At 43.9% G+C, this 27,035-nt stretch overlaps 1 protein-coding gene and 1 long non-coding RNA gene across 7 annotated transcripts in view; both read left to right on the top strand.

Moving 5' to 3' along the window:
* Positions 1 to 8,287, top strand: part of LMX1B (LIM homeobox transcription factor 1 beta) — an 89,984-nt gene extending 81,697 nt beyond the window's left edge. Inside the window, exons 6-8 of the mRNA XM_069032018.1 lie at positions 117 to 183; positions 1,005 to 1,166; positions 2,874 to 8,287. Of these exons, the coding sequence (XP_068888119.1) occupies positions 117 to 183; positions 1,005 to 1,166; positions 2,874 to 3,031 (387 nt within the window). The 3' untranslated portion in view covers positions 3,032 to 8,287. The remainder of the gene's footprint in view (positions 1 to 116; positions 184 to 1,004; positions 1,167 to 2,873) is intronic.
* A 4,029-nt stretch (positions 8,288 to 12,316) lies between these two features.
* Positions 12,317 to 24,866, top strand: LOC138119787 (uncharacterized). 6 transcript variants are annotated; one of them, XR_011155618.1, is made up of 5 exons: positions 12,317 to 12,465; positions 12,615 to 13,218; positions 15,150 to 15,319; positions 15,462 to 16,531; positions 17,092 to 24,866. It is a non-coding gene; the product is annotated as an uncharacterized lncRNA (long non-coding RNA). The 6 variants fall into 6 exon arrangements; XR_011155617.1 differs by having other exon boundaries at positions 13,052 to 13,218; XR_011155620.1 differs by having other exon boundaries at positions 12,317 to 13,218; positions 15,447 to 16,531.
* Positions 24,867 to 27,035: the final 2,169 nt, after the last annotated feature.

Consider the following 27,035-nt stretch of genomic DNA (forward strand, 5'->3'; position numbering starts at 1 on the left):
TGCGTAAGTATAAATGGTCCGTATCAACTGATAAGATGTTTGCAGAGAGTTTTGTAAGGAAACAAAATTTTTGCATTTGGAGCCACGAGATTGTTCTGTTTTTCTGCTTTTTTCAGATGAAAAAGCTAGCACGAAGGCACCAACAGCAGCAGGAGCAACAGAACTCGCAGCGACTAGGACAAGGTAGGGGATTTGTGATAAAGCGAAGTGAGAGAGAAAGAATCTGCCATTGTTTGGAAGTGTCTTTCCCACATGATACTTTAATACAGCAATCCAGGGTGCACACAGGTCTGTGAGTGACATGTGCCATCAGCAGAGGATGGACACAAAGGTGTACCTGTGTGCTTACACCAGGTTACCCCAAGTTTTCCTGGTGGGATCAGACCCCAGAGGGGCTCACGCAGAAGCTGTTACCTCGTTTCTAGAAGAAATGTACCATGTGGAGGAAATGCACTGGAGGAAATCTTCAGGAGGCTTGCTCCAGCTAGATTCTCCAGTTTGTTTTCTACTGCAGTAAGGGGCACGGTGCTCAGCTGGGAATCTGCATGGGCATCAGCTTTACTGCCCCAGCTGAGGCACAGGGAGTCCCTCCTGTGCCCCCAGAGGTGGCTGGACCCTGGGGCAGGCACTGCACAGAGGCACCAGGGCTTGCCCTGCTGCTCTGTGGGTACTTTTGAGGATCTCCAGCTCCCAAGACCTTGCAGCCTCAAATCCTCCACTTTACCCAGGGCAGAAAAACTGAGACCATCAGAAGTTAGAGAATAACTGGGCTCTGTCATACACAGTACACAGACTTTAGGAGGATAGGGTCAAGCACCTAGGAACTCCAGAAATCATGTAGTCAGAAATTACAAGCTGTTCAGCTTATTGCTCAGGGTTCTACACTTGGACAAAATTTGGAAAGTTTCTCTGACTGACAGGATACCCCTGACTGCATTTGCTAGGGTTCATTGTTGCCACTGATTCTGCCCCAGCAGTAACTGTGCCTCCTCTTTGCTTTGCAGAAGTAATGTCCAACCGAATGGAAGGGATGATGACATCTTACACACCACTTGCACCACCACAGCAGCAGATTGTAGCAATGGAGCAAAGCAGTTATGGCACAGACCCGTTTCAGCAGGGTCTTACCCCTCCACAAATGCCAGGCGACCACATGAACCCCTATGGTAAGGCATGCCTCATTCTGCCACATCCGAAGTAGCTGGGTCCGTGCGCTGGATCACACACCACAGGGGCAGCAGCATTACTGGCTTTTAGAATATTTTTTCTGGCATTTGTACCAGGGAATTTGTACCAGTCAGTTTTATGTGTGTATTTTCTTGTACACATAAGAGGGTAGAACAGAGCTCATTGCAAGCTCTGGACACCTTTCAAAACTATTTCACAGTATAATTCTGATTAATGATAAAGCAAGCACCTCTCCAAGCTCCACTTTTAAAACCACTGTCCAAGACACTGAAAAATAAACAGTACCAAATTCTAGCTCCCTCACAAATTTTTCCTTTTTTCTTAGAAGCTTTGAGGAAAAAGTGCCTTCAATAAAGAGAAGTAATCTATTCATTACAAAATGAATAAGCAGCTCTGTAAGACCACTCAGATTGGATGCGTGGATTTGTTAAAGAACAGTTCTTGAGCTACTAAGAGATGGGTTACCACAGGACTTTTCTCCTGCATAGTTTTATTCTCTGTCCCAAATCAAGATGACGGTTTGCTTTCACGATTGCTTGACCACACATCAAACGCATTACAAGCACTAAATGCTCAATTATTGATTCTGGACAATTGCAGTGTGGCATTTAAAAAGAATGTCAGAGGATTTTTCAGACTGTGATTCTCGGCCTTGCGGTAGCCCACAAGGGCCTGTTTCAGACTCATTTCTGCTGACCAGGAGCACTTCACTGTAGAGGCTCACATGCGCATTAGTGTCCCCAGCACAGCGTGCACAGGCCAACAGGAAATCTGCTTTGAGTCTGTGTCATTACTTTTGCCACTGAGACAAGTCTGTGGTGCACACCAGGAAATTTGGGAGGTCCTGTAAGGAGCTGAGGACATATTAAGTGCCCTTGAGCATTAGGGGGCTTGTGGTTTTGTTGGTTTGCTTGGCTATCTGAGTAAAACTCGTTGGGAAGCAGGTTCTGTGCTCCAAAAGGAGTGCAGGGGATGGCACAAAGCCCTTTTGAATGAGTCTGTGAGGAAAAAGAAGCAGACTAACACTTTCGCAGAGCCCCCAGGACTTGACCTAGAGCTTTTTCTGGTGCCTTCAGTGTTGAGGTAAGCTGAAATCTTAGTTGCTAAGAGAAATAAAAGGTGCTGTTCCAAACCAGCCCTAAAAGAGTGGAATTTTCTCAAAGGAGAGCATATTTACAACTGTATCTCACTTGAGGCCAGGGAAGCTGGGTCTCTTCTGGGTCCTGTCACACTGGTAGGACTTTTACCTTGTGTGTATATGAAGACCAGTGTGATTATGGCTCTTAGACCATGCTTCCCTGTCATGGGCACTCGATATCTGGTCCACCTTTCTTGTCAGTCCCAGTGCTCCCATGAGTGCCAGAGCCCATGGAGAAGCTGGGGACCTGCTCCTCCCCAGCACCATTTGCTCCCATTGTCAGCCAAGACTCTGTTATGTGCTGCTTACTGAAATTGAAATTAAATCCTGGCAAGTCTGGGGGCATTGCTGCCAGTTGACCCCTGTGGGTTGATTCCAAGCCCTCCTCCTTGTAGGTCAGACCCTTAGAGCCAAAGCAGGTTAACATGTGACTACAGAACCAGGAGTGTTCCCGTTTGCTGCAGCGTGCAGCATGTTAGCATCCATGTGTACTGTGTCCTCCCCTGGCTGCGCAGCATCCAGCTTAACATGTACATTTCATTTGCAGGAAACGACTCCATTTTTCATGATATCGACAGTGATACCTCTTTAACTAGCTTGAGCGACTGTTTTCTTGCCTCTTCCGAAGTTAACTCCATGCAGGCTAGAGTAGGAAACCCCATTGACAGGCTGTACTCTATGCAGAGCTCCTATTTCGCCTCATGAAAATAAAGAAAACTAACAGCCGGCGTGTGTTTAGCCAGTGACTTTTCCAGTGCAGACTCTACAGCCATATGTTGCCCAGCTCTTCCTTCACAGTGACTCTGCTGCCTCTGGACTGCAAAGAGCATTTTTTTAGGAAGACTGTCTCTGTTTGCATATATGTGTATGTATGTATATATATTTTAATACCTACATACATACATATATAGAGAAAAAAACACATCCACCTGTCCCATACCCTTGATTCCCAGCTTGCGCCAGACCACGAGACAAGCATGGAAGGAACAGAAGAACCTGCTCGTCCTCAGCCTTTGATCTGGTTTGGTTTGAGCTCATCATCCTAAAGGAAATGGATTTTGTGGAAAGCTAGATCTTTTCCTCCTTTCTCTCTTCCTTTCTTTTGGATGTCTAAACTTTTTTTTTTTTTAAGCCACTGATACTGACATCAGTCAACCATATGACAAATAAATCAAAGAAACTGGAGATTCCTCCTTTTCTTACTGCATGATTCATACTATGTTGTGGATAAATTGCCATTTGAACTGTGAGAAGTTAATGTAAATGTGACGTTCAACATTTGTTTCCTTTCTACACTTTTTCTACATAACCTAGATCTGCTCATTAGTTTATAGCCCTTATGCATATGATACTGAGGAAACTGGTTAACAGTATTTGTGGAGAAAGCCAGTGATTTCAGAACAAGAAAGGTCTATGACCCTGGAGAGGAGATGCATGTTAGGGGCAGAGGCATTTAGGTTAGTATTGATCTTAAATAATTAAAACTAAAGGTGCTTACAAGACAAATTTATTTAATTTTTTCTGAGGTGTGAGATTAAAACATTTACATTTGTTTGTAGGTATTGCAGTGCCAAATTTCAAGTCTAGACCATGATTGGCAAACAAGTGTTTTTCATTCTGTTCTGTTTTGCATGAGGCATAAATGTGCTGTTCTCTATTGTCCATCTGGAATAATTAAGCACTCCTTTAGTTACCTTGCCTCAGCAAGAATTGAGGATACACAGTTCTAGCCTGAAACACCAGAAGTCCTGAAATGTGCACCAGCTGGGAACAGGAAACTATGAAAGAAATTACGATGGGAAGTTCAGGTATGTTGAGCTGAAATTTTACCACGTCCCGTAAATCCCCCGCTGCCAGGACTCCTGGCTATGGTGCCAGCTGACTGATCAGTGCAAGTGCTGGAGGAACAGGTACACCAACTGAAGGGGATGTCCCAGCTGAAGTCTGTCTCTGATGTTGAAGTTTGAGCATATGTCATATAGATTTTTGTAGGGCATAAAATATCATAAGTAATAATAGTATAGCTATAAATATTGCCTGGTGATAATTATAATGTGGAGAAACAGACAAGTACAGTCATGGCTCTCAGTGGAGAAAACTTCATGGGGAATATTTGCCAGGGTAATATCAGTAATTATAGGGTGTGTTCAAAATAGAGCTCATGGGGAAAGATTGGCAGGATAGGCACTTTCTTAAATAAATACCTTTAATATATTGACCATAATAGCTGAAAAACAAGTCCAAAGCTTTGGTTAATCTAACTCCTTCAGGCTGAGGACTGGTACCAGGCCAGCGTCACAGTGTCCCTGTGGGGCTTGGCACATTCTATGGGAGCGTGGGTCTCCTGTGCAGGGGGAGGCCAGAGCAGGACCCCTGTAACCTCAGCACCCAGGGAGGGAGCAGCCCCGCTGGGGGGACTGCGGCCTCAGCCTCGGGGAGTCCTGCATGGAAATGTGGACTGAGCATGTTGGAGGTTTCTTGAGAAAGCAAAGTTTTATCTGCAGGGTAAGTGCATGGGTTCTCACTCCAGAGACAACGAGAGCACCGTGGAGGAGGCTGTGCATGTGCGTGTGTGTGTGTGCACGTGCACATAGTGCAGGGGGCAGAGCACAGGCCAAAGACCACTGTCCCACTGCTTGAGGTGCAGAGCCCCTGTCTGCTGCACACAGCCTCAGTCAGGGGAGGGACTGGTGGCTCTGCGAGGGTTCCAGGGGACACCCCTGTCCCCATCCCTGTCCCTCTCTGTGTAGGCTCCCATTGCTGCCATCCCCAGGGAGGTGGGTCTGTTGTGTCCATATGCTTTGCCTAGTGACCATTCCCTACTTTCTGGCAGGGATGTGGTTTCAACTGAGGGTTGTGAACCCCTGGATATATTTTGAGATTGAAAGGATTTTCTTTTCTTACCCATCCTGTTCAATTATTTTTCCCTTTTCTTGTGTATCAAAATAAATAACAATTTCCTTTCTTTCTGCATGGTAGCAAACATCTATAAAGAACTCAGGTGATCCTCACTGCTTGCAGGGCAGAAGCAAGCAGGTTTCATATGGCACATGTAAACATTTGTCATTTGTCACCACCGATCTCGATGGATTCATCGTTTCCCTCCCCTCACTTCTGCTGTGCTACTTCACAGTCATAGAAAAGCCTCTCAGACATACCAGTTTGTAGACTCCTCACACAGGCACAGCCTTGCTTCATATCTCATTACTGGCAGGATCAAAATGGCATTTTTGGTGTTTACAGGGACTCATATGAGAACTATAATGTGACCTACAGTTTGGAGAACTGCCTTGTCCCAACTCTACCTCTGCATCTGGGATGGATGTTGAAAAATAATCCATCTCCAAGGAAAAAATCAGACATCCTATTTTATAACGAAGTAACCATAATTTTTTGCTGATTTTTTTGATGACTGCCACTTTTTTTTTTTCATGCTTGTACATACTGTCTCCTCTCCCTTGGTGTGTCGTATGATGATGCCTTAGCTGTTTGTTGCCCCGTGTTCTGCCACCTTTGAAGCTACATACCATGTACATGTTCAGGCCCTTGGCATGTGTAACATTTTCTATGCCATGGTGGGCTGCTGCTGGTCCAGGGAAGGAATGCATAGGCAAGGATTTCCAGTGGGCCTGCTATAGCTGGCAAAGGCCAAAGTTCATTAAAGCAAAATAAATGTCACTTTCTTTTTGTGGAATAAATTATTCTACTGGAGTGTGATCATTGTGGTTTTAACCTGGGACCTTGCAGTAAGAAATTATACAGCAACCTCTGACCTCTTTGATTTCTGCTTTACTCTTCTATTGTCAAGGGAATGTCCCCGATCAGGTGAACGTAAAATGTTTAATGGGCCATATCACAGTAATATCTTACATTGAGTCAAATTGATAAACTCTTGCCAAAAATTCTTAGCATCTGGCACTTCCGTGGAAACCACAAACAATGATTGCACATATGGGAGCTCAAAGGCTAGAGGTCATGACAGCAGTTTATTACATGCACCTTACAGTGATCATTTTCCCTAGGAAATTAACCCCTCTCTAATACAAATGCATCAAGTGAGCTCTTCATGGTGTTTCCATCATATTGTTTTGGCTAATCAAGGAATACATGTGCAGCTAAAGTGGTGACGATGCAATTAAGTAAAAGATGATTGATTAGGTTTCAGTGTGCTCAATAATGTATCAAAATGGTGATTGTGAGATCAGACTGAATATGCTGGGTACGAGCTCAGAGGTCCTTATTGTGCAGCTGCAGGTCTGTGGCGGTGGCAGAGAGTTCCCAGCATTCATGACCAGTCACTGAGCTGTCTGGTGCTGGGTCCCAGCTGGGCTGTGGGACGGGCAGCAGCAGCAGCACCTTCCCTGGGCATGCCTGGCTGCTGAGGGGATGACTCCTGCCCTCTGCTGCTATTTTCAGACCCTCCTTATCACTGCAGTGTGGGGCAAACCTTGGGGCTCGTGGCAAACGTTTCACAGTCACAATACTAAAGACAATTATGTTGCTGTAAATAAATGGTAGGGGTTCCACTCACTTATATTGAAACATCTTGGGCATTTTGATCTTCTTTTCTTCTTTAAACTCTCATCAAAAACATCCAGATCACTTGGCCCAGACGCAGCTAACTGTGCCTGAGATGTGGCTCATGTTAGTCTCACAGCAGCTGCTGAGTGGATTTTTCAAATCCACCCTGCATAACTCAGATGATCATTACCAGGTCCTTTGAAGGGCCATTGCTCAGCCACCTCGCTGTGCATCATGTCATGGGGAAGGTCCTTCATGCCAGCAAACCTTCCGGAGATGATGTGAACCCACTTCCCTCTTCCTACTGTGCTCAGGACTCCCTTCCAGTTTCCTTAAGGGTCAGAGGTATATCCCAAGCCACTGCCTCAGGTGCTCCAGGGAACCCAGCTCTGGGATGCTGCTGGGATGCTGCAAGCTGGGGTTTACAAGAGCACCTCTGTGAGCCCTGTCATGAGAACTCTGATTCTCCCTGAAAGTCACTAGAAATGAACAGCAGAATCATGAGGAAGGGAAGGATTCCCACAAGCTGGAGCTCGGTCACAGCAGTGAAAGGACTGAGAGGCAGCTGAAGTACAACACGGCTGTGGGAGCTGGAGCTGCAGTACCCAGAGTCCCAGTGCTTCAGATCATGCTTTACACAACCACATGCCCAACTCACCCCACGGATTTCTGACCAGTAGCTTCTCCCTAGCATGCAGGTCCCTCCATAGCCCCCCTTCTGTGGCCTAGGGGCACAGGGCAGCCAGATGGCCAGGGCTTCAGGCACCTGTGCTCCTTGGTTAGGGACATGCTTGGGCATTTGCTTGCCTGAAGTCTTTTGGTTTTGGTGGGCTTTCAACATGGTCTTGCTTCTCTGAGGCCGATCTGACTGATGGCTCTCCCTCCTGACGGCTGCAGCCTGGATCACCTTAGCTTGGTGCACCCTGGTTCTGTTCAGCAGCAGCTGTGAAGGGGCTGCCAGATACTTTGCATTGGGAACTCTGTTTTTAGGTGAACACCCTATTTTTTAGCTGTGTATGGCTGTATTACTTGTATATTTATATATTCTGTATTTATGTTATCGAAATGTAGTATTTTGTAGCTGTCTGTTACAATTTGTTTAACTTGTAAAAAATATGACTGTGCTCTCTCATACTTAACCAGCTCCTTTCACTGTAGATTCGCTGCTCCTTTTCCTCTGTTGGAAACAAACCACCATAATGTATGTAGATTGGAATTTTTTTTATTTAATTATTTGTCATTATTAAATTATTTATTAGTGTTTTTAAATTTCATTTCATTTTTTTTCCTGCCACCATTGCTGGCAGCTAAGATCCATGAGTTTCTCATGCATCATGTTCCTTCCCACGTGCATGTGCACATGCACACACACACACAGAGTCTAAACAAAAACAGAAAAAGAAAAAAAAGAGAGAGATTACACTTCAGTATATTTGTAAATAAAAGCAACCTGTAAACTAAGCAGGATTTTCCCTCAGTGTGCAGTTCTTTCTTTGCTTTTGCAGACTGAGAATGTGTTCTCTGTGTCCTGGGGCTAGCACCAGTGTTCTCACAGGCGGGAGAACCCAGGGACAGGGACAGCCAAGCACAGCCTCGATGGTTTTAGTGTTGTGGAACTGGAGCCCAGGCTGCCTGGCAGAGGGACACCGCAAGGATGATGGCAGAGGCTCCTTTTGCACTGGTTTTTGGCTTCTGCAGGTTGAGAGCTGTTCTGTAGGGATGGTGACAGATTGTTGCCGTCCTGGCTCCTCCAGCTGGCTGGCCAGACACAGGGAGCCAACCCAAACAGCCAGCCCTGGCAGAGGAGCTGCTCCGTGGTGATTTCAGAGACCCAGTGGGATCTTTCCTGTGCAAAGCGCATGCAAGGGCAGCCCCATGCTACAGCAGACAAATGTGTGTAAGTATTAGCAATGGATTATAAAGTATCCATCTAGTAATAGCAAATTCGAGACTAATATAAAATGATAGATACTTGCTGGTGTCTCTTGGGCCATGTAAACATGAACGTGAACCTCAGCTGAGGTTTCATCTGGTCACATCTGATTACTCACTGCCATTCCCCAGGTCCAGAAACATCACATTTCTTTTCTATGCCTTGGACATAAAGTTTTACAGATAACCTGGTATCACCAAATGGGACAGGCCCATTTCCACCCCCATCCTGCCATTTCAGCACGTCCCTATAGCCCTTGTGCAGCAAGGTGGGTTCACCTACCTTGAGGAACAGGCCATTCCACAGCCCCAACAGGCCTTGCCCAGCAGCAAGGACATGGTGTATCCCAAGGGGAGGGTGCTGGCACCAACTGAGTCTCTCCCACTGCAGTTTGCACATCATGTGGGTGACACCACAAAGGGCACAACACATCAAGAGGCAGTATCTCAATGACATAATAAAAATCAGTTTAAAAGTTTCTTCCCTTATTTTGTTTTTAAAGATGCACACGTAACTGCTGAGCACAGATCTCCCTGCTCAAACTCTTTCCAAGGTAAGGGAGGAGGCACAGTCCCAAGTCCCACCTGAGGACCAGATCAATAAAGCATTTTTGCTACTAGTCAGAACTTTCGTTCCTTTTTGCTTTCCAGCTCCAAACTGCATCATCGTGTCCCACTCACACTGGTTATTGGTGGAATGTCACTGAGGAAAAATGAATTGCCATTAGCAATTGGATTCACCTAAGTCAGAATTAGCTACTCAAATATTCATGCTCTGTGTGCATCTAATATTTATGAAGGAAGAATTAGAGTTGCCCATAGCCATTTTTGAATCTCCCCCCAAAAAATAGGTGAAAGGGATCACAAAAAAAAGGAGGAAAAAAAAGATTAATACATTTGGGGCTTGGTGTTGTGTATTGTTTGTGTTGTGTTTCTCCTTGGTGTCAGTGAGACAGAATGGAGACTGATTTATGTGCCACAGCTGTAGCAAACAAAAGAAGAAGAGACCAGGGAAATGGCTAGAGGTAAAAATGCCAGTGCAAGGGGCTAAAGGCCTGCACCTGGGTACTGCTTCCCATGCAGCCTCCCCCCTTGGAGCACCTTGTAAAATCAGATTATCTGCTGGACACAGGAGTTCAAACAGCCCTTCAAAAGATTTGTCTTAATAATTGCTGCCTTATCTTAACTTCTGGTTTTTTATCAGCCAAACTGCTGCTGGGAGGAAGATCCTGAGGATAAGGTTCTGTCACTCTTAATTATTATTACCTCTTATAATGAAAACACATTTGTTCATTCTCCCGTGCACTTGGAAGTGGTGTAACAAATGAATGTCTAGTGTTTTATCAGTATTTTTAATAACATAAAAGAAACTTATGAGTATGGCCCCACTGTATAAATGATTGTACATCAAATGCTATGAAATAGATAGCATACTTGCTTCTCATTTATTTATATTCAAATATAAACCAATTACTCAGAAAGAATGAAACACATTTTTATGTCCTCAGAAAACCGTTTTTTCCTGAAAACCAAATTTTGCATTAAGATGCTGTAGGGCTATTTTCCATCACAGAAAGAACATGATAATTAGCCCCAGAACCAGCAGGTACATTCTGAAATGAGGTGATAGAAATGCTATTTCTTTGTTTACTTATGATGGGAAAATGAAACAATTCTCTCTGAAAGCTCACTAATGAATTTGGCCTGCAGTATTTGTCAAAGCGACAGCCACCATTTGCAGTCTTAAGCTAGTTTTTCTCATACCTCAAGAACTAAATATGAATTGCTTGGATATAGTGATAGCATGGTGTCAGTTGTACGTGTGAAGACCTTAAAGTCAGAAATGATCTGCACCTCTCCTTGGCCTGCAGCTCCTTGCACAGGTCTGATGTTTCTCACCAGCCATGGCCAGGGTCAGATGCTCTTGTCATAGCTCAACATGTCAATCACAGGCTCTAGGGCTATCACCCAGTGAGCAAGGCCCAGTGTTAGACATCACCAAAGTGGCACCCCAAACTGCAGAGTAAAGAAAATAACAGTGAAGAATTATGTAAACCACAACACGAACTAGAGCAATGCACGTTTCACTGCACTGAATGTTGATAGAGTCTTTGCTCTGCCACCTGGATTTACACTAACAATCTCTTGACCTTTAGTTAGTAAGAGGACATTACATTCTCTCATCTTTAGCCAAAATGAGGAAGTGAAGTGACATTTTTGCATGCCTATGGGATGGTGCATCCACAAGGAACCGTGAAGGGATCTAATACAACATCTGCTCACTCCAAAATCTTCCTGCCATCCCTTGTGCCTGCTGACTGGCAGATAGGACAGATCCGGTTCCTAGAAGCAGCAGGTAATGAGGGTTTGGTCGGACCCTGGCATAGTCAGATGATGTCCAAAGCAAAAAGGATTCTGTAAGACAGGCAGATAAAAGCAATGCTTTATGGCAAGCCTTTAGCAGCTGGCAGGAGGGACAGGCTGGAGCTGTACATAACACAGGAGCCTGGTTCAAACCCCTCATGTCATCCATCAGTGACAGATATTTTTGTCACTGTCATGTGCTTGTGTGTCCCTCCCCTTCCAAACAAATATTTCCATATGCTGTGATATTTTACTTTTAAACAGGCTTAGGTAGAATTCAAGTGGTTTTGTCAGAGTTGAGCCATTTTCCCATTCAAATTACTGTAGAAAAGGGTAGGACACCAAAGGGTTCCTTACAGCTTTCTGCCTGAGATACTGTTTCCTGAATAAACAATCCACCTCATTTGGAGCTCAACACAGTTCTTCCCCAAATTATTTTTAGCTCTTCTGCTGCTTCAGTTCAGTGTTCAAGACAATGTTTTGGCATGCTGCCACCTCCCCTCAGGTGGTGGGGCCCAGGGAGCACATGCAGGGAGTTGGGATGAGGAAGGTGAGGGAGACCTGGTCCACAGAGGAGCAGAATTGAGCGTGCATTGATGTCCACCTCTATTCATGGCATTTTGGGTTGAGCTTGAGGAGAGCACCTCTCTGCTTTGTGACCCTGGCTGTAACCAGACAATGACCCTTTCAGCCATGAACTTCTCTGACCCAGCCCTAGGAACAAGCCCTGTCCACCAGGTGGGACAGGGACCTTTCCCCAGAGCAGTGGGAAGGTGCACGCTGCTGCTCCAGCTCTGCCACTGCAGCAAGGATGCAGGTCACAGAGTTATATTTTTTTAAGGAAGATGTTTCATAGTGAGCCATCTGTGTTATTAAAACAAGGAACATGGGATATTAAATGCCTTTTCCTTCTGAACACACATGCTGTAATTACCTGCCCTCTCCCCGCCCCCAGGGAACATGTCAGTGGTGGTGTGCAATGGTTGGGAACTGCACACCCACAGACAGCCAAGGTCTCCCCACCACACCCCTCCGGGTACCAGCACCACTCAGGTAGGCTTAATTTCTTCCTTTGTTCAACTGGTAACGAGTAAACTGGCGTCCAGCAGCACACAATAAATTACTCCTGATCAGATTACCAGAGATCCGTCCCAGCTGGGGCATCCCATCACACCTGTGTTGTCAGATTAGTGGCGATAAGGAGCCGCTGATAAGCCTTGCACTGAAGTGCTCTCAGGGAACCCTGAGCATTCCCTTGATCTTTCTTTACACTTCAGCACTATGCGGAAACCTTTTGTTTTAGAACTGAGAGGAGAAAACAGGTAATTATACTCCCAGTGGCAACCGCCTTTCGTGCAGGACACAGCAATGGAAGCCTGCTGCATACTGAAGCAGGCAAAATACATCTGACTAAAAACAATTAATTACTTAGCCCTGGATAACTTAAACTCTTTTTCTCACTTCTAAAAAGAGGGAGAAGCCCCAAGGCTGTGCACTAGGCAGAAAGAAACAAAAGTGTGTTGGAAGGCAGATTGCTATCTGGCCGGCAGCTTCAGGGATGTGGCTTTTCGTGGGGCTGCAGCCTATGTCTGTATCCAGACACGGCCGTTTCTGCCTGGTTTCTGTATCAGCTGATCAGAACAGAAAGTTGGAAGCAATATCCCAGTTGTGGTTCATCTGCCTGCGTGACTTCCAAGGGCCACGAATGAGTCCAAGCAGCTGTTCTCTGAGAGCACCAGCCAACAGTCTGTGTCTGTCCCAGCTTGCTCTGAAGGGTTTGTGTGTTATTGAGATCACACGTCCCATTCTTAAAAATATTTCTCTTCTCACTGATACACCAATAGTCAGTTTACAAAACACTGAGAAATTAAAATCTTAGGCAAGTGTGAAATTGATGTTTTTGACAAGGACTGAGTATCAGTGAGGGTCTGGGTGCTGCTGCAGTGCTGGCAAAGACCACAGCTACGGCCACAGCAAGAGTCGGACCCACCCTGATTTTTAATTGCTGCAGTGATGCAACCTGCAGCTCCCAGGACTGCAGCTCGTCACAGGGAGGATCAACTGCCTTGAGCCCGGTAAGTTGACAGCTGAACTCCATTTCTGTGAGACTAATGAATTTTTAATGACTAATGGTTATTAATAAATCAATAGCACAATAAAACTAATAAATAAATAGAGTTTAATTAATAGATAAGTTATTAATACTAAAGTACTAATTTTAATGACATTTGTAGCAAAAATTGCCTGTTTCTTCACTTTCTTAATCGCTGAAACTTTTATGAGGCCTTTCAAGTACAGAAGATTCCTCTAAGACAACTAGAACATGCATGAAAAAGAACAGGCTTTTGAAATCGAATCTTCTCGTGCTTAAAATAGAGGTAGTGCTGGGCTGTTGACAGTAGGTCTCTGAAGACTTTCAATATACTTTTTATTCTGTGCGTCTGGCACCACATAGGAAATTAATTCAGTGACAATATTTTCATTAGATTATAACCCAAGTTCTCAATCTTAGGCACATTTGTATGCTTGTAATACATTCTAATTACTTGTAAAGAATAAGTCTGTGTGCTGGTTGGCTTATTGAATATATTAAATTAATGAATAAATAAATTTGTCTCCATGCTGGGAACACCACTTGACATCAAAGCTTGCTGCAGAAGGAACCAGAAGTGCTCTTGATTGTAATTTTGGTAAACAACATGATTTGTATTGTAGGTGGACCTTTATGTCCCTCACAAGAGTGATGATGGAAAAAGCATTTTTTATCCTCCAAAACAACAGAAACCAACTATGTGAAGAGACTGCTACTTTTTTTTCCTTATTTTTTTTCTTTTTTTTCATGATGGCTAATTATTGATTTAGTCAGGAGAATTGCTCTTGGATGGAGCTCTCAGGAGCACTCTAGCACTTTCACATATTTTTAAGTTATGCAAGTAGGAAGGAAATAGCATATACATGAATGAAAACTGTGATACTAGTAGAAAAGCATGTCAGATTTTAGTATAGTGTAGTGTCTGCCTATGTTGTGGAATTTTCTGTTTATCTTGTCATATTTCAGTTTTAAAAATAAGCTATTTTTAGCATGGAACAAAGTCATCAAAAGTGGGACTTTTTCTCAAAAGATGGGAAATCCAATAGCTTTAAGAGAGCTATTGACCCACCATGGTATTTGGGACAAGTTTCTCTGTTTCCTCAGTGCAGAACTGTAAGAGGCTCATCTTGCCCCCTACTTTGTGGTTTGTTCATCAGCTCAGTAATATACTGAGTTTTCTTTTCCTGGAATTATTTTCCTTTCTGGGCCCTAAGAGAAAAAAGTGCAGGTCATGGCATGCAAGGAAGAAAACCTGGTGTTCTGGAGACAGCCCTGTTCCTTATAGCTGATCCTCTGGAGTGCTTGGGTTTGCAGGGAAATGCTTCTCATTTCTTAGAAAAATTGCATCCCTTCTAAGTGTCAAATTTTCTGATCAATGGTGTTCCAAAATCTAAAATGCTGCTGGTTCAGATCTTTTCCTGACAGCGGGATCCCCTTGACATTAGGAACTATGTCTCCAGAGGATCTTAGCAAGGACATGGGGCAGAATACGAGGCACGTTATCTCTTAGTGAAAATGCAAGTGAGATTCAAGAGGTCAAAGAAAATAGGCTCCTGGTGCTGGAAGGCTGCTCTTTCAGGCAAGGGACTTGGTGGCAAGGCTGAAGCAAAAAAGGAAAATTTCTCTTCCAGCCTGTTGAAATCAGAGTCCATGGAACAAGACAATGTGGTTTTCAATGTTGTTCAGGCTGCAGTGCTTTGTTAGAGAACTGTTCACCCATGTGAAAATGCGTAACCCTGTCAAGCTGCCAAGTGAAACTTTGGGTGATCGGCTGCGTAAGCGCTGGTAGCACAGGATAGGGCTGCCTTCGGCTACTTTCAATTACACACCCAATTCTTTTAAGACTTCTGAATATTTGGGAAGAGAGGATATGCAGAACTTGTTTGTTTACATCAGATTGTGCTGTGTTTTCAGGTTTCTTAACTGCTTTTGGAGCATGTGAGCACAGCCTCCCCCTTCCACATACCTGGCAGCTTTGTCAATGCAGCAAACGAATCCTCTCCAGGAGTAAGCAGCGGTGTCAGACTGATATCGTGCAGGGTTTCGTCATTTCAACCAAGTGAGAACTGGAGCAGAGACAGGCAGTAAGGAGCTAATGCTTTGCAAAGCAAACTGTTGGTGCTGGTGCTGCTTCGATGATTCAGGCAGCCCCGGGGCACTGCTGAGGTTGGGCTGGGCTGGAGGAAGGTGGTAACCACTCACAGATCTCAGCCTTTCATCTTGCAGGTACTGCTGGAAGCCTGGCCAGGCTCTACCGGACTTGGTGCTGGGCAGAACAGATGGGAAGCGCACTCAGTTTCTCCCCGCCCTTTCGAGCTAGGTCAGCCACCCAGAGTTGGCAAAGCACCCAGCTGTCCCCGGGCACCGACTCTCTCCCCAAAGGCTTGGCAACCTGGCACCCTGCAGGCAACACCAGGGAAGCTTGGCAGGAAGCTCTAAGCTTTGCAACTTCTTCAGGACTGAAACGTTTTTTCGTGGCTTGGGATGCTCTCAGGATGGCCTGTCTGTGCAAGTAGCTTTTTTCCACAGGTGATTGCAAGTGAGGTCTTTTGGATGAGGAACTCACTGAAGCTGACAGCTTAGTTATTTTGAATTTATATACAGCTCTCTGTTCAGCACCAGGGTGGTGCTCAGTTTGCCCTAATTAGCCCAAATTACTGTAGCTACAAAAAGCAGGAATTGATTCTCATGGTACCTTGCTTATCTCTACATAGAGCTACTGCAAAGACATGCCCCTGCGGGCATCACAGTAAATTTCTGAACCTTAATTCACATGTTCAAACTGTTAGTCAAACTTCCACACCAGACCTATTACTGCATTTAGTAATTTTCAGCTTCTAATAAAGAACTCTGTACCTTTCTTTTCTAATCTTCTAAAAAACATGTAGCAGCATTCAGCTGTTAGAAGGGGTACCCTGAAGAGCCAAGACACCACAACCCTCCTCTAGATGACCAGGACTTCACAGCTCAGAGCTGTCTTGCTCCATGACAAACACACCCAGACTTGCTAGTCCTTGCTTTGTCTCGATGCTGCTTTTCCCTATATTATTCTACTCACCCACTCCCAAAGGAACTATGCCACAGGGGCAAGGAAGGCAGTACTGCTCCTGCTCACACTGCTAATGAAGCAACGGCTCAATTAGCTGTCCGAGGGGAGTCTCTGAGAACTGGAGCTGGTATCTGCAAGCCTGGAACATTTGTGTTTCTGTACTAAAAGTAACAGTTACACCACAGGAAGGAAAACAAACCTCTTCAAAATAAGGCAATAAAACCAAACAGGTTTAGTCAAAGCAAAGGTAGTATTTTATTAATCATTATTATTTTGCTTTGTCAAACTTGATAACACTGGAGAATAAAAGGACTTTTTTATTGTAGTGAAAAATCTGACAGATTGGAATGGAAAGCTAACTTTCTGAGCACTGGGGAAAAAAAATTTGAAATTAATTGGTTTTGAACCAAATGCACATGTGAGTGATTAAAGCTTTCATAAATGAAAACACAGTGGTAACATTACTATTTCAATACAACTGAAAAGTAAATACAAAGCTTACCTGACATGACATTTCTATGCAAATACTATTTTTTTATATTTCTGAATTAAAATTATCTGGATAAGACCAATTTTTCCTCAAAAGTGCTCTTGCAAAACTTCTTTATGTTCCAGGTACCTGTTCTGATTTTCCTATAAAAATAAATTGGCATGTTTACATTTCTGAGCCCAGCATGGGTGTGGCATGAACAAGATTGTATATATGTGAAAATTCAAAGGTGTTTGGGGCTTTTCTTTCCCAGTTTTGCAGGAGAATCAAATAGTCATTCCTTGCATACTTCAGGCTTCTCATCATTTACCTTTCAGACTTGTTATGGCTGCTAAGAGCATGAAAAATGAAGCATGAAGGAAAGCACAAGATTATGTTAAATGATGAGCATCATCCCTGAGGTGGGCAGATTTCACAGATACGTCCTGTGTGACAGCAGCGGGCTGAGGAGAACCTGATTTTCAATGACACAGAGTGCAGAGGATTGTGAGCTGAGGATACATGCTGCAATCAACAAAAATGAGTGAGATAAAATAGATGCTCAGTGTACATGTATGTCCATGAAGTGTGAAGAGGCTCTCCAGGTAAGGTGTCCTCAGACAAGGTACCCCATGTGCTCCACCTGTTAAGTACCCTGCCGCTGGCCTGGCCACTGCCACGTAGCCAATACCAGGAAATGCCCATGGGGGAAGAAAAGCTGGCACTCCCGGAGTCCAGGCAGCATTAATGATAGAATCAGCTGTGTCCCACTGGGAAAAAAATGTCCCACTCTATTTGCCAGAGTCACATGCTACATGGTGAGAAGGCACTCCTCACAGACGGGCATTGGCATGGCAAATAACAACACAGCTACTGCTCTTGGCAGCATTTCAGAGAAGGATTTTCATGAGGATTAACTGTTCCTGAACAATTTCTCCAACATATAAGGTACAAATATTTTTTTCTTCCACTCAGTCATGCAGGTCTTTCTTGTACAAACACTGCGGCCAACAAAAGGAAAATCTTGCCCTCCAGTTATGCAAAATCCCTTCAGTGCCCCTGTGGCCAGTTCCACGGGTGCTGATGGAGGGCAGGACTATGGAGGGCACAGGGTCTCTCCAGCACCTTGTCCCTGAACACCTACTCTCAGGAAGAAAATCTGTTCTCTAAGGAACCAGCAGCCAGAGCCCAGCAAGGTCCAATTCCCAACCCATGTTGATGATGCTCTGGCAGAAAACAACTGATGTTTCTTGTCTCTGTTAAAAATACTCATGTTGTTACCTGTGGTGGAAAGTGAAGGACATGGCAACTCCTAGACCCCCAGTCTGGTCTGGAACAGGGGTTCACAGGTTATAATTTCTACTATGATAGTGCTTAAGTTTTTTATCATTAACAACACCTCAATTTTGCATCAGACCTTGGTCCCCTGGCTTGTGCTTCTCAGACTGTACGTAAATATCATATATGCACCAATTCAATTTTTATGAATAGCTGCCATCGTAAACTGATACAAATCTCTAAATTTTTCTTTTAATTTGATTTTATGTTGATGTGGCTATCAAAGCTCTACCACATCAAAGGAAATCTTGTCGGTTATGATCAAAGTCTATAGGATTTTTAATGTAATCACCATCCAAAACCTGAAAGAAATGTTATGGAAAGGATTAATTGGGTTTCAGGCAAGTGAATTAGGAACAAAATTCCAATTGATATTCAGTAGCATTTTGGCATCTAGGTTGTAGAATCCCTCTGGAAATCCTGGACCAGGCCAGTGGGTGATGCACCATTTCAGCACTGTGCTCAGTAATTTTATCCTCAAACAATTTTCGTTAGGGGCACTCCCAACATCTATCTCACAAATTACTGGTGGAGTCACATCCCCTGCAGCACTGCTAGGATATTGTATCATGCATCTTTTCTAGCTTATGACTGGAAAAGATAAGATCTGAAAAGAATTTGGCGGTGAGGTAGGTGATGAAATTCTGCTGCCGTGTTTGAATACATCAGGCAGGAATTGTTTTGAGTCCTGAATATGTATTCAATTTCCACAGGCTTCCAGGTGAGCGTCTTTTGCGGAGGGAGTACAAGCACTGATATGCAGATAGAACACAATAACTATCAATAATCCAATGACACCTGAAAAATCAGGGAATGCATTATTCCAAAACAGTAGATGAACTAAGAGCCATTCATTTCTTTAACATGAGATGCCAGAGAATGGGATGTTGCCTGTGTTGTCTCAAACCTGGTTTATATGCATAGGTAAATACAAGTTAAATCATCTCTTTCAGGATGCTTATCAGCCTCTGCTATTCTTGCACTGAAGGCATAATAGCAGTCATGACAGCAGGGAGAAGGGGAAAGACACCACTGCAGTTTTGACCTTTTCCCAGCTCCTTGGTGGTGATCTGGCAAAGGGCATACTTTTATTTAACCACACCACTGAGCACTGTCCCTTTGGTGTTCAGTGCAGGTGTGAACACAGGCAGTTGCTTAGATGGAGATGCAGAAAAAATATGCAGATATTTATGAATGATATGTGGTTTAGTCATTACACAAGATAAACTGTGGGAAAAGCAGCCAGCTGCTGTGACACTCTTGGTAGCAGTAGCTTTATGGAAATGAGGACGCGAGGCAGTGATTTTCTGTAAGAGCCACTAAAATGCTGGGAAGATGGTAACCAGGTTAGGTCCTAATGAGACAAGCATAGGTTGCACAGGTTGTGCTATGTCTTGCTGAGGCACAAGTGGGTAGTAGGAAATGGACATGCTGGGATCTGCTTGCTGGCTCCCAAGCTGGGAGAAAGGTAACCACAGAAATACAGAGTGGAAAAAATTATTCTATCCTTTTAGTGCAGCTACATCAAACACATCGGGGAAGCAAAGTTCCAACACAGGAAAACAGGGAGCAGTACAACTTTCTGATCACTATTTTCTGATGGCTTGTCTGCTTGCCGCTCAGTCAGACCTGCCTGTTCACTCCTGCATGGAGAGCGATCTGCCAGAAGAACTGCCAAATTATCCTGACACCTTACACTAGGCAGCCTGTTACCTGATCATGAAAAGCTTTGCTTTGTGGAGAGGATCCTGTCTGCAGAACCCTTGCAGCGAGGCAGCACAGCTACTGTGGCAGCCTCCTGCTACACCACCCCTGTGCTGAGCTGAGATGCGAGGCTCACAGCTGAACTGTGCCTTTTTCATCCGTTTTTCTGTATTTCTAGGCAGGGGCATTTTCCCTTCTTCCATTTTACCTTGCAATAAAGCAAAGCAAACAAAGAGGTATCAAGCTCCTGAGCATCAAGCAGGAGCATACACACATATTCTCGGGCTGCCCAGGCTATAGACCCAGCGTCCTGTGACATAGCAGACGCAGCTTCCCCATTGTCCGGGTGACCCCAGCTGAGCTGGGAGGAACGGCCCGGGGTGGGGGAGAAGGATCAGCTGTGGGCCTGATCCCAGCTGCACCAACCAGCTTTGTGACAGGCAATAAAGGGCCGAAGAAAAGACTTTTGTCCTTGACTGCGAGAGCGACGAACCTCCTCTCATTGGCAGGGATGACAATTAACCGCAGAGGATTCGTTCATTGTCTGGTACTCGTGATCTCCCGGCAGTTGTCCACTCTAGCATGTTCAAATAATGGGCGGCACCTTGGTTTTGTCAATGGCTCAGTCGGCTTTGTGTGCCTGTGCCAGACTGTCAGCCTGGAGGAGCCGGCTGGCTGTGGCAGAGAGATCTTACTGAGATATGGCTGTGGTAGAGAAAATCTATGAAAAAAATTTCCAGGACAGGCTGAAGAGTGAAGCAAGATCTCCTTCCAGTGAACCTGGAATAAACAAACAGTGCTGGGCTGACAGGCATTTCATGGGGGCTCCATCACCCCATGTATAGAATCCTTTCTGGGAGGACATACCAAGTAGGCTCCTTATGCTGAGACCTCTAGCCTGGAGTGAGTTTTATGGAAGAACTCTTGACCCCTGCAAAAGGGCATAACATGAGAGCAAAAAAACAACACCGTGGCAGCCTTCCATGCACTTTCCTGTAGGAGCAAGAATTTCCCACCAGCTCAACTGGCGAAGAATGAGTTCCATTCAGGGAGGGAAACTTGTACTATTGAGGCTGCCACCGGACACCTCTTCCTGATGCTAATCCTATTCTTCTGCTGTGGATCAAGTAATTCTTGTGTGAGTATTTTTCATGGGCTAAAGAAAAAAGATATTTAACCACAACAAACCTGCTGCCAGCAAACATCAATCTTAGCTCCTTGGCTCTAAATTATAAGCAGCAGCTACCAATTTCTGGCTGTTATTTTTACTGCAGAGGTACCTCACGCATTGACGTGGATCTCCTGGCACTGTCGGTGCTTTGCCATCCTCCTGAAAGCAAGCATGTGCAGTCCTCCAAGACATGAGAGAAACTTAATTAGGCTTAGTGCTAGAAGGCACCAACAGCAATGTTTTAAATAATCTCTTGCAACACTTGTTTGGGAGTGTAGGAAAATTCTCCTTGCAGAGAAACACCTTCACAAATTTGGAGAGTAGAGAAGTACTTTGAGGATTTAAGCCTTGCTTGGTCACCAGCCTGGCCTCCTCCAAGCACTTAAAAACCCTCCTCCGCTTTCAGGTGACTCAGTCTAGCAGAGGCTGGAGGGGGCAGTGTCCTCAGAGCATCCTGGTAAAACAGTGCAGAAAGTCAAAAGTGCCCCACATTCTTGTGAAGCAAAATTCTGAAATACGTATTTAAAAATCTTGTTGCAACACTTCCAACAGATCAAATGGTTTATGTTTTGTTATTCATTTTTCCTAAATGAATGCTAGCAAAACCTGTCTGAGCCATGAAGCTGATCTTCTACAGTGGTAGACAAGGGCCCTAAATGTGGATTTATTGCCTGTTTATTGCCCTGATATCAACCCCTTGGTTACCACACGCTGCCAGTGAGTCCCCATGCTCAGCCTCAGAAAACAACAGGAGCCTTGGGCATTCTCCAAGGTGCTTGACCTTGACCAGCACAGCCCACTGGCTTCCACCCATGGCTGTTCAAAGGACAAGGACGTTTCAGCAACTCTTCCCAAGGACAGGGAATCCGAGCAGCTACAACTTCTTGCAAGCTCTCCAGTGACCCATACCTGATGAGTTACATGTCTGATCATTGTCAGCTTGATTGAGCCACTGCTGTGGTTCAATCTCAGCACTCTCCTCTGGCACTGAGATGACATGGGGATCTGCCCACGCACAGGTCCCACTCCCACAGTCGTGTGTCAGTTTTCCTGGGCTCTCATCCACTGATGCCAATCTGTCAGCAGCAGGAGAATGGTTCCCTCACCCACCAGGCATCTCCCCATGGCAGCCTATGCTCTTTCCTGTTGCCAAGAAAAACTGCATTTCACCAACTTTCTGAATTTCTTTTTATTTTTCTTCTGAGTGTTCTCAGCACGCTTGTTAGTCTAAGCTTTAGAATGAGCTGAAAATGAGTTATAGGTGGACATTGACTGCAGAATGCTACTATTTATTCAAGATCTTCTACATACCTGTCTCTCACCCAAACGACAAAACAGCTAGAGCTGGCGAGATTTAAAAAATAGAATTAAAAATACGTTAATACACCTGTTACACGACAGGAGGAGCAGAATATGGCTGTTGTCTCTTATCCTGTGGGAGTCACACATATCGTATCCTTCTCCTTGCTTGGTTCCTTCTAAGCCTTCTGTTGTGGTAACACAAAACAAATCTTTTGACCAAGTCCAGGAGACTGGTCTAACAATAAGAGTTATGGATTCCATTGTCCACACAAATGTAAAGGTTACAGCATCTGTCGTGTGCCAGGCCTGAATGTTGTACCTGTAGTAAATGACATAACTAACTCCTAGAGATGTTGTTTCTGCCAGTCCAGTCATGTCCCAGTGTCTGAACTAGTCTTTGAAGAACTGATGGAGTTTCCTTACTTCTTTATCTTGCTCAAAAGGTCTCTTCTAAGTGTACTGGCAAGACTAACTTACTGCTTTTGTCCAAGAATGGATGTGACCAAAGATTTCTCTATACAACATGGTTTCAACAGTTGATATCAGAGTTTAAAGAACTGTAATCAATGTTAGTCTGGGTGATGCACATGAACTTGGGTAATTCCTGCTGTGTTCCTGTGTATGCAGAGCACTTAGCAGATACCCAGGACTGCTCTGTGCAGCTGCAGGTGATGCAGTGGAGATAGCAGCCCAGCAGATGGGTTTTGCAGCTTGTCTTCTCCACAACACTTTGTTAAATATGTTATTGCTTCATCATCGCGTACTTTATTTTGGCAAGCCCACAGCATCACATTTCTCAAAGTCTTCTATACCTTTATAAAGCCAAGTACATTTGGAAGAGAGAAGGGAAGAAACTAAATGTATTGTGCACAAACTGATAAGAGTTTCCTGCCATTCCAGATTAATGGAGTAAAAACAAAACTCAGCTTCTCTTGGAAGCGGTCCCATCCAAGGTATGGGTTTTGTAAATCGCCATTAAGGAAAAAGAACACTTACTCAGAGGGATTGTTGTGGGGGTTTTTGTAAACTTCGTTTAAAATTTTTTTCAAGGAGGCTTTGATTTTGCTCTGAGGAAGGAGAGGAGGTAGTCCTGCCAAGCAGGACTGGGGCACTGGCTCTGCTGCTACATTTCCTGTCAGTGCAACTGTCTGTGAGCAGCAGAGTGTGTCCTGGTGTGTATGTCCTGTGCAACCTTCTGAGCAGAGTGTGGGCTGCAGAAGGCTCACACTGATGTGGTGCAGTGGCACAGAGGATGGGTACTAAAACGTGGTATTTTAGAAATTGGAAACCACCTCTTTACCCATCTAAATATTACCCCAGACAGGAAAATTCCCTCCTACCCCCATTCATTTCATAATACTTGGTTAAATGATGTCCCGAAACCCAGTCACACAATTGTGCCAACCGCGGCCTCTGCTCTATACATGTATTCCTTAGAACTGAGGAGAAAAACATGTTACTCATGCAGCAGGTTACTTTCCATTCATTTTGTTAGCTACTCCTTGCTACAATGCTCTTAAAATAGTACATTGTAAAATAATCTTTTAAGTCTTGCAGCATGTAGTTAGTGTTGATGATAACACTTGGCAACTGTATCATTTTACACAAGGCTGCCATCTTTTCTCACAAATATCTGCAAATATTTCCTTACCTACCAAGGTATCTTCAGTTTGCCACCACTATCAGAGCCAAATTCAGCCAGAGGAATTGAAACCTCCCTGTACACTTGTGACTTCTTCTGAGTCCAGTTATAAGGTGCACCTGAAAATCCAAGAAATGAAGTGGCTTCCCATAGATTTCCTTTGCTATAGTCCACCTTCTGTTTCCATTCATTCTTCATTGATGAACTGGTATAAGATGCTTGTAGAAATTGCTGCTGTGCTCCTGAATGTGTGAGGTTCCTTTCTCCAGCTGCCCTTCAGCAAGCACAGGAAATGCTGGTCAGCAAAGCTGGCACGTAAAGTTAAAATACAAATAATGAAAAGGAAGAAGGAAAGATGAACCCTATCTTGTTTCTAGCCATGATAGACATTTAGTAAACATATGCTACTTGCTTAGCACTGCAATAAATTTCCTTATTGCCCTTTTCATGGCCCTTTACAGGATATAGCTGGAACCTGGAGGCCAGAACAATGTCAAGAAGGACACTTAGATACACTCCCACAGATTGTTTCAGCTCAGGAAGATGCTGCTTTGTAATCACAGCAGCTGGAAACACAAGAAGCTGAACTATGGCAGGGAGAACAATGTGGTAGTTAACATGCATAAAGTATAAAGTTTTATAAAGCCTTCAATGTATGTGCCTTGTTGGAATTTACAATAATTTAAGGTACTTATTATTCCTTCAGGCATGGAACTCATAAATATTACTCAGTGCTATTTGTCATTGGCTTCTCTGTCATGCATAAAGCAAAATTAAATACTTATCTCTATATCGTTCACGTATTAAACATTAGGATTTATGGGGTTTGAGATCTTACTTGCTCTGAGAACATTAACTTCCTGATGAAAGATCTAAATGCAAATAGAAGGAATGCCAAAATACCCTGGAACATAATTAAGGATACTGAGGTGCGAAGAAGCCCCAGGCAGAGGAATGTGCAGTTTTCTTATTTCCACTGTCATGGTGGGCTAGTTTTCTTTGTTCTACATTTTTACACACTGCCCCAATGTGCCACCTTGTTTCTTTGTCATCAGGTGATGAATATATTAGTTCATTCTTATTTGGATTAACAGAGAAAGAGTGTTCTGGTTTAAAACATATCCTTGCTATCTGTACTGGGAAACAACAATTCTGCAGTGTCCAGATTAAAAAAAAAAAATATCACAGATCACTATTCCCATGTGAAGAAAAATTCTCTTTGTAGCTTTACTTGATTTGTTGCTTTTGTTGCTACTCAAGGGTTCCTGCAAAGAGGAATTGAAAGGGACAACTTTTAACCAAATGTATATTTCTGCTGCAGAAAAGATATACCTTCTGTGCTGGTGTGCATCTGTAACTAAATCTACATGCTATTTTGTCCATGCCATTCAGAATGATCACTACCACATTTTTTGTCCTCTTCACACATGATGCCATGCTACATCCCAGCAGCAATGTTGGTGGCCAGTCCAAATACACAGATAGAACTTGCTGGCTCTGTAACATCCTGTATCTCATCCCAAAGGACTAAGGCATTTTATTCAGAAGACATTTTCTGCTCTATATTGTTCTAGTAGATTTAAATGTCCTTGGTGATACACTTGACCCTTTACTTATGAGAGTTTCTCACAGCCCTGCAGATCTCACTGCCAGCCCAAGCTTTGCCATTAATTCATTCCTTCTATCAGTCCTGCTTTTATGATCCTGAGTAATTCCTCTCCCATTTATATGTCTGCTATTACATCTTATCTTTTAAGCCAACCAACTTCTGCCACTTTTCTCATCTTACTATTGGCCCTTTTAATTATATTTTGATTCTTGCTAATATTTGTGATTCTTTCCATTTAAGTACAAGTAAGTAATTGTATTAATCACTCTATAAAAAAACTACAAATTAATGAGTTCAAACTTCACACTAACTGTTGAAAAATCCAAGCTGATACTCCCCACTGCTAATGAGAAGCAGAGAACACTGAGCTGTTTCCACTACCACCATTCACCCACCTTACTGCTTTGTCTCATGCTGTATGGTTGGTTCACTTCTGTTTATCTGTATTTACTTGCCCATGCTGAAGTCAGTGAGCACCAGGTCTCTTTTACTAACACATGCCAGGTACTGGAGTTACATCCTGCTGTTTGAGCATCAGCTTCATCCCAGTACACCAGTCGAAAAAAGAGGGCAGACACTGTCGCTTGCTTCCCCTCAAGGCAATTGGGAGGGAGGACCTGCACCATTCATGGTAAAAAAATTTTCTCGTGTATAAGTCAAAGTACATTAGCACTGTCTTCAGGATAGTGATGGTTGTCACACAGATCATCTCTCCCAGCTTTCTCCAGATGACATCATTGTTGCATTTGTGACAGTCCCTTAAATCAGCCTCCAGAGAGCATGGCACACACAGAACCCTCCGACCTCACCATGCTGCTGTTCTGAGCCTCTGATAGGAGCTTCCTAAGGCTGTGCTGACCTCCCTGTGCTCTGCAAAATGCCTCTAAAAACCTCACTCTAAACTGCAGGGCTTATGCAGATCAATTTATTCACAAGTCAAATTGTCGTCCTGTTCCAGGCTGCTGTAGATGCATGTGGTTAGATTTTGAGGGGAGCAAGACACAGCTGGCAGCTGACTTCAGCTCCACTTGGTCTCTGTGTTATTTTCTAGGTTGAGGTCAAAGAGCTGTATCTTCCCTGGTTGCTTGTACTGTGCACAGATTAAGGACCTTTATTACATATTAACAACTAAAAGAGCAGTGATGTCTTTACATGACCAGAGTAAAAGATTTTTTAAAAATTAAAGGATCTTGAAAGATTAAAGAATTTGTTATTTGTTTGGAGATTATAAAATTCAAAATGAATACTAAAATGTCAGCAACAAGATTTCATGTACACCAATCTTCTCTTTTAAGGAGGCCTTTCTCATTCCGTGCATTACGGATGTTTAAATGAAAGGTTACACACAGGGTCATCAACAAGGCTCACAATGCCTCCAGCCTTACAATACACTCCACTTCAAAGGGATTGGCTGCATTCCTGAGCCTTGTACCAATAAGCACTAATAACACTGAAAAATGAAAACTGAACCAGATGTCTCCAATAGCATTGATTCTTATTAGCTGTTCACAGCTAT

Source organism: Aphelocoma coerulescens, chromosome 17, assembly GCF_041296385.1.
Source record: "Aphelocoma coerulescens isolate FSJ_1873_10779 chromosome 17, UR_Acoe_1.0, whole genome shotgun sequence".
NCBI classification, from domain to species: Eukaryota; Metazoa; Chordata; class Aves; order Passeriformes; family Corvidae; genus Aphelocoma; species Aphelocoma coerulescens.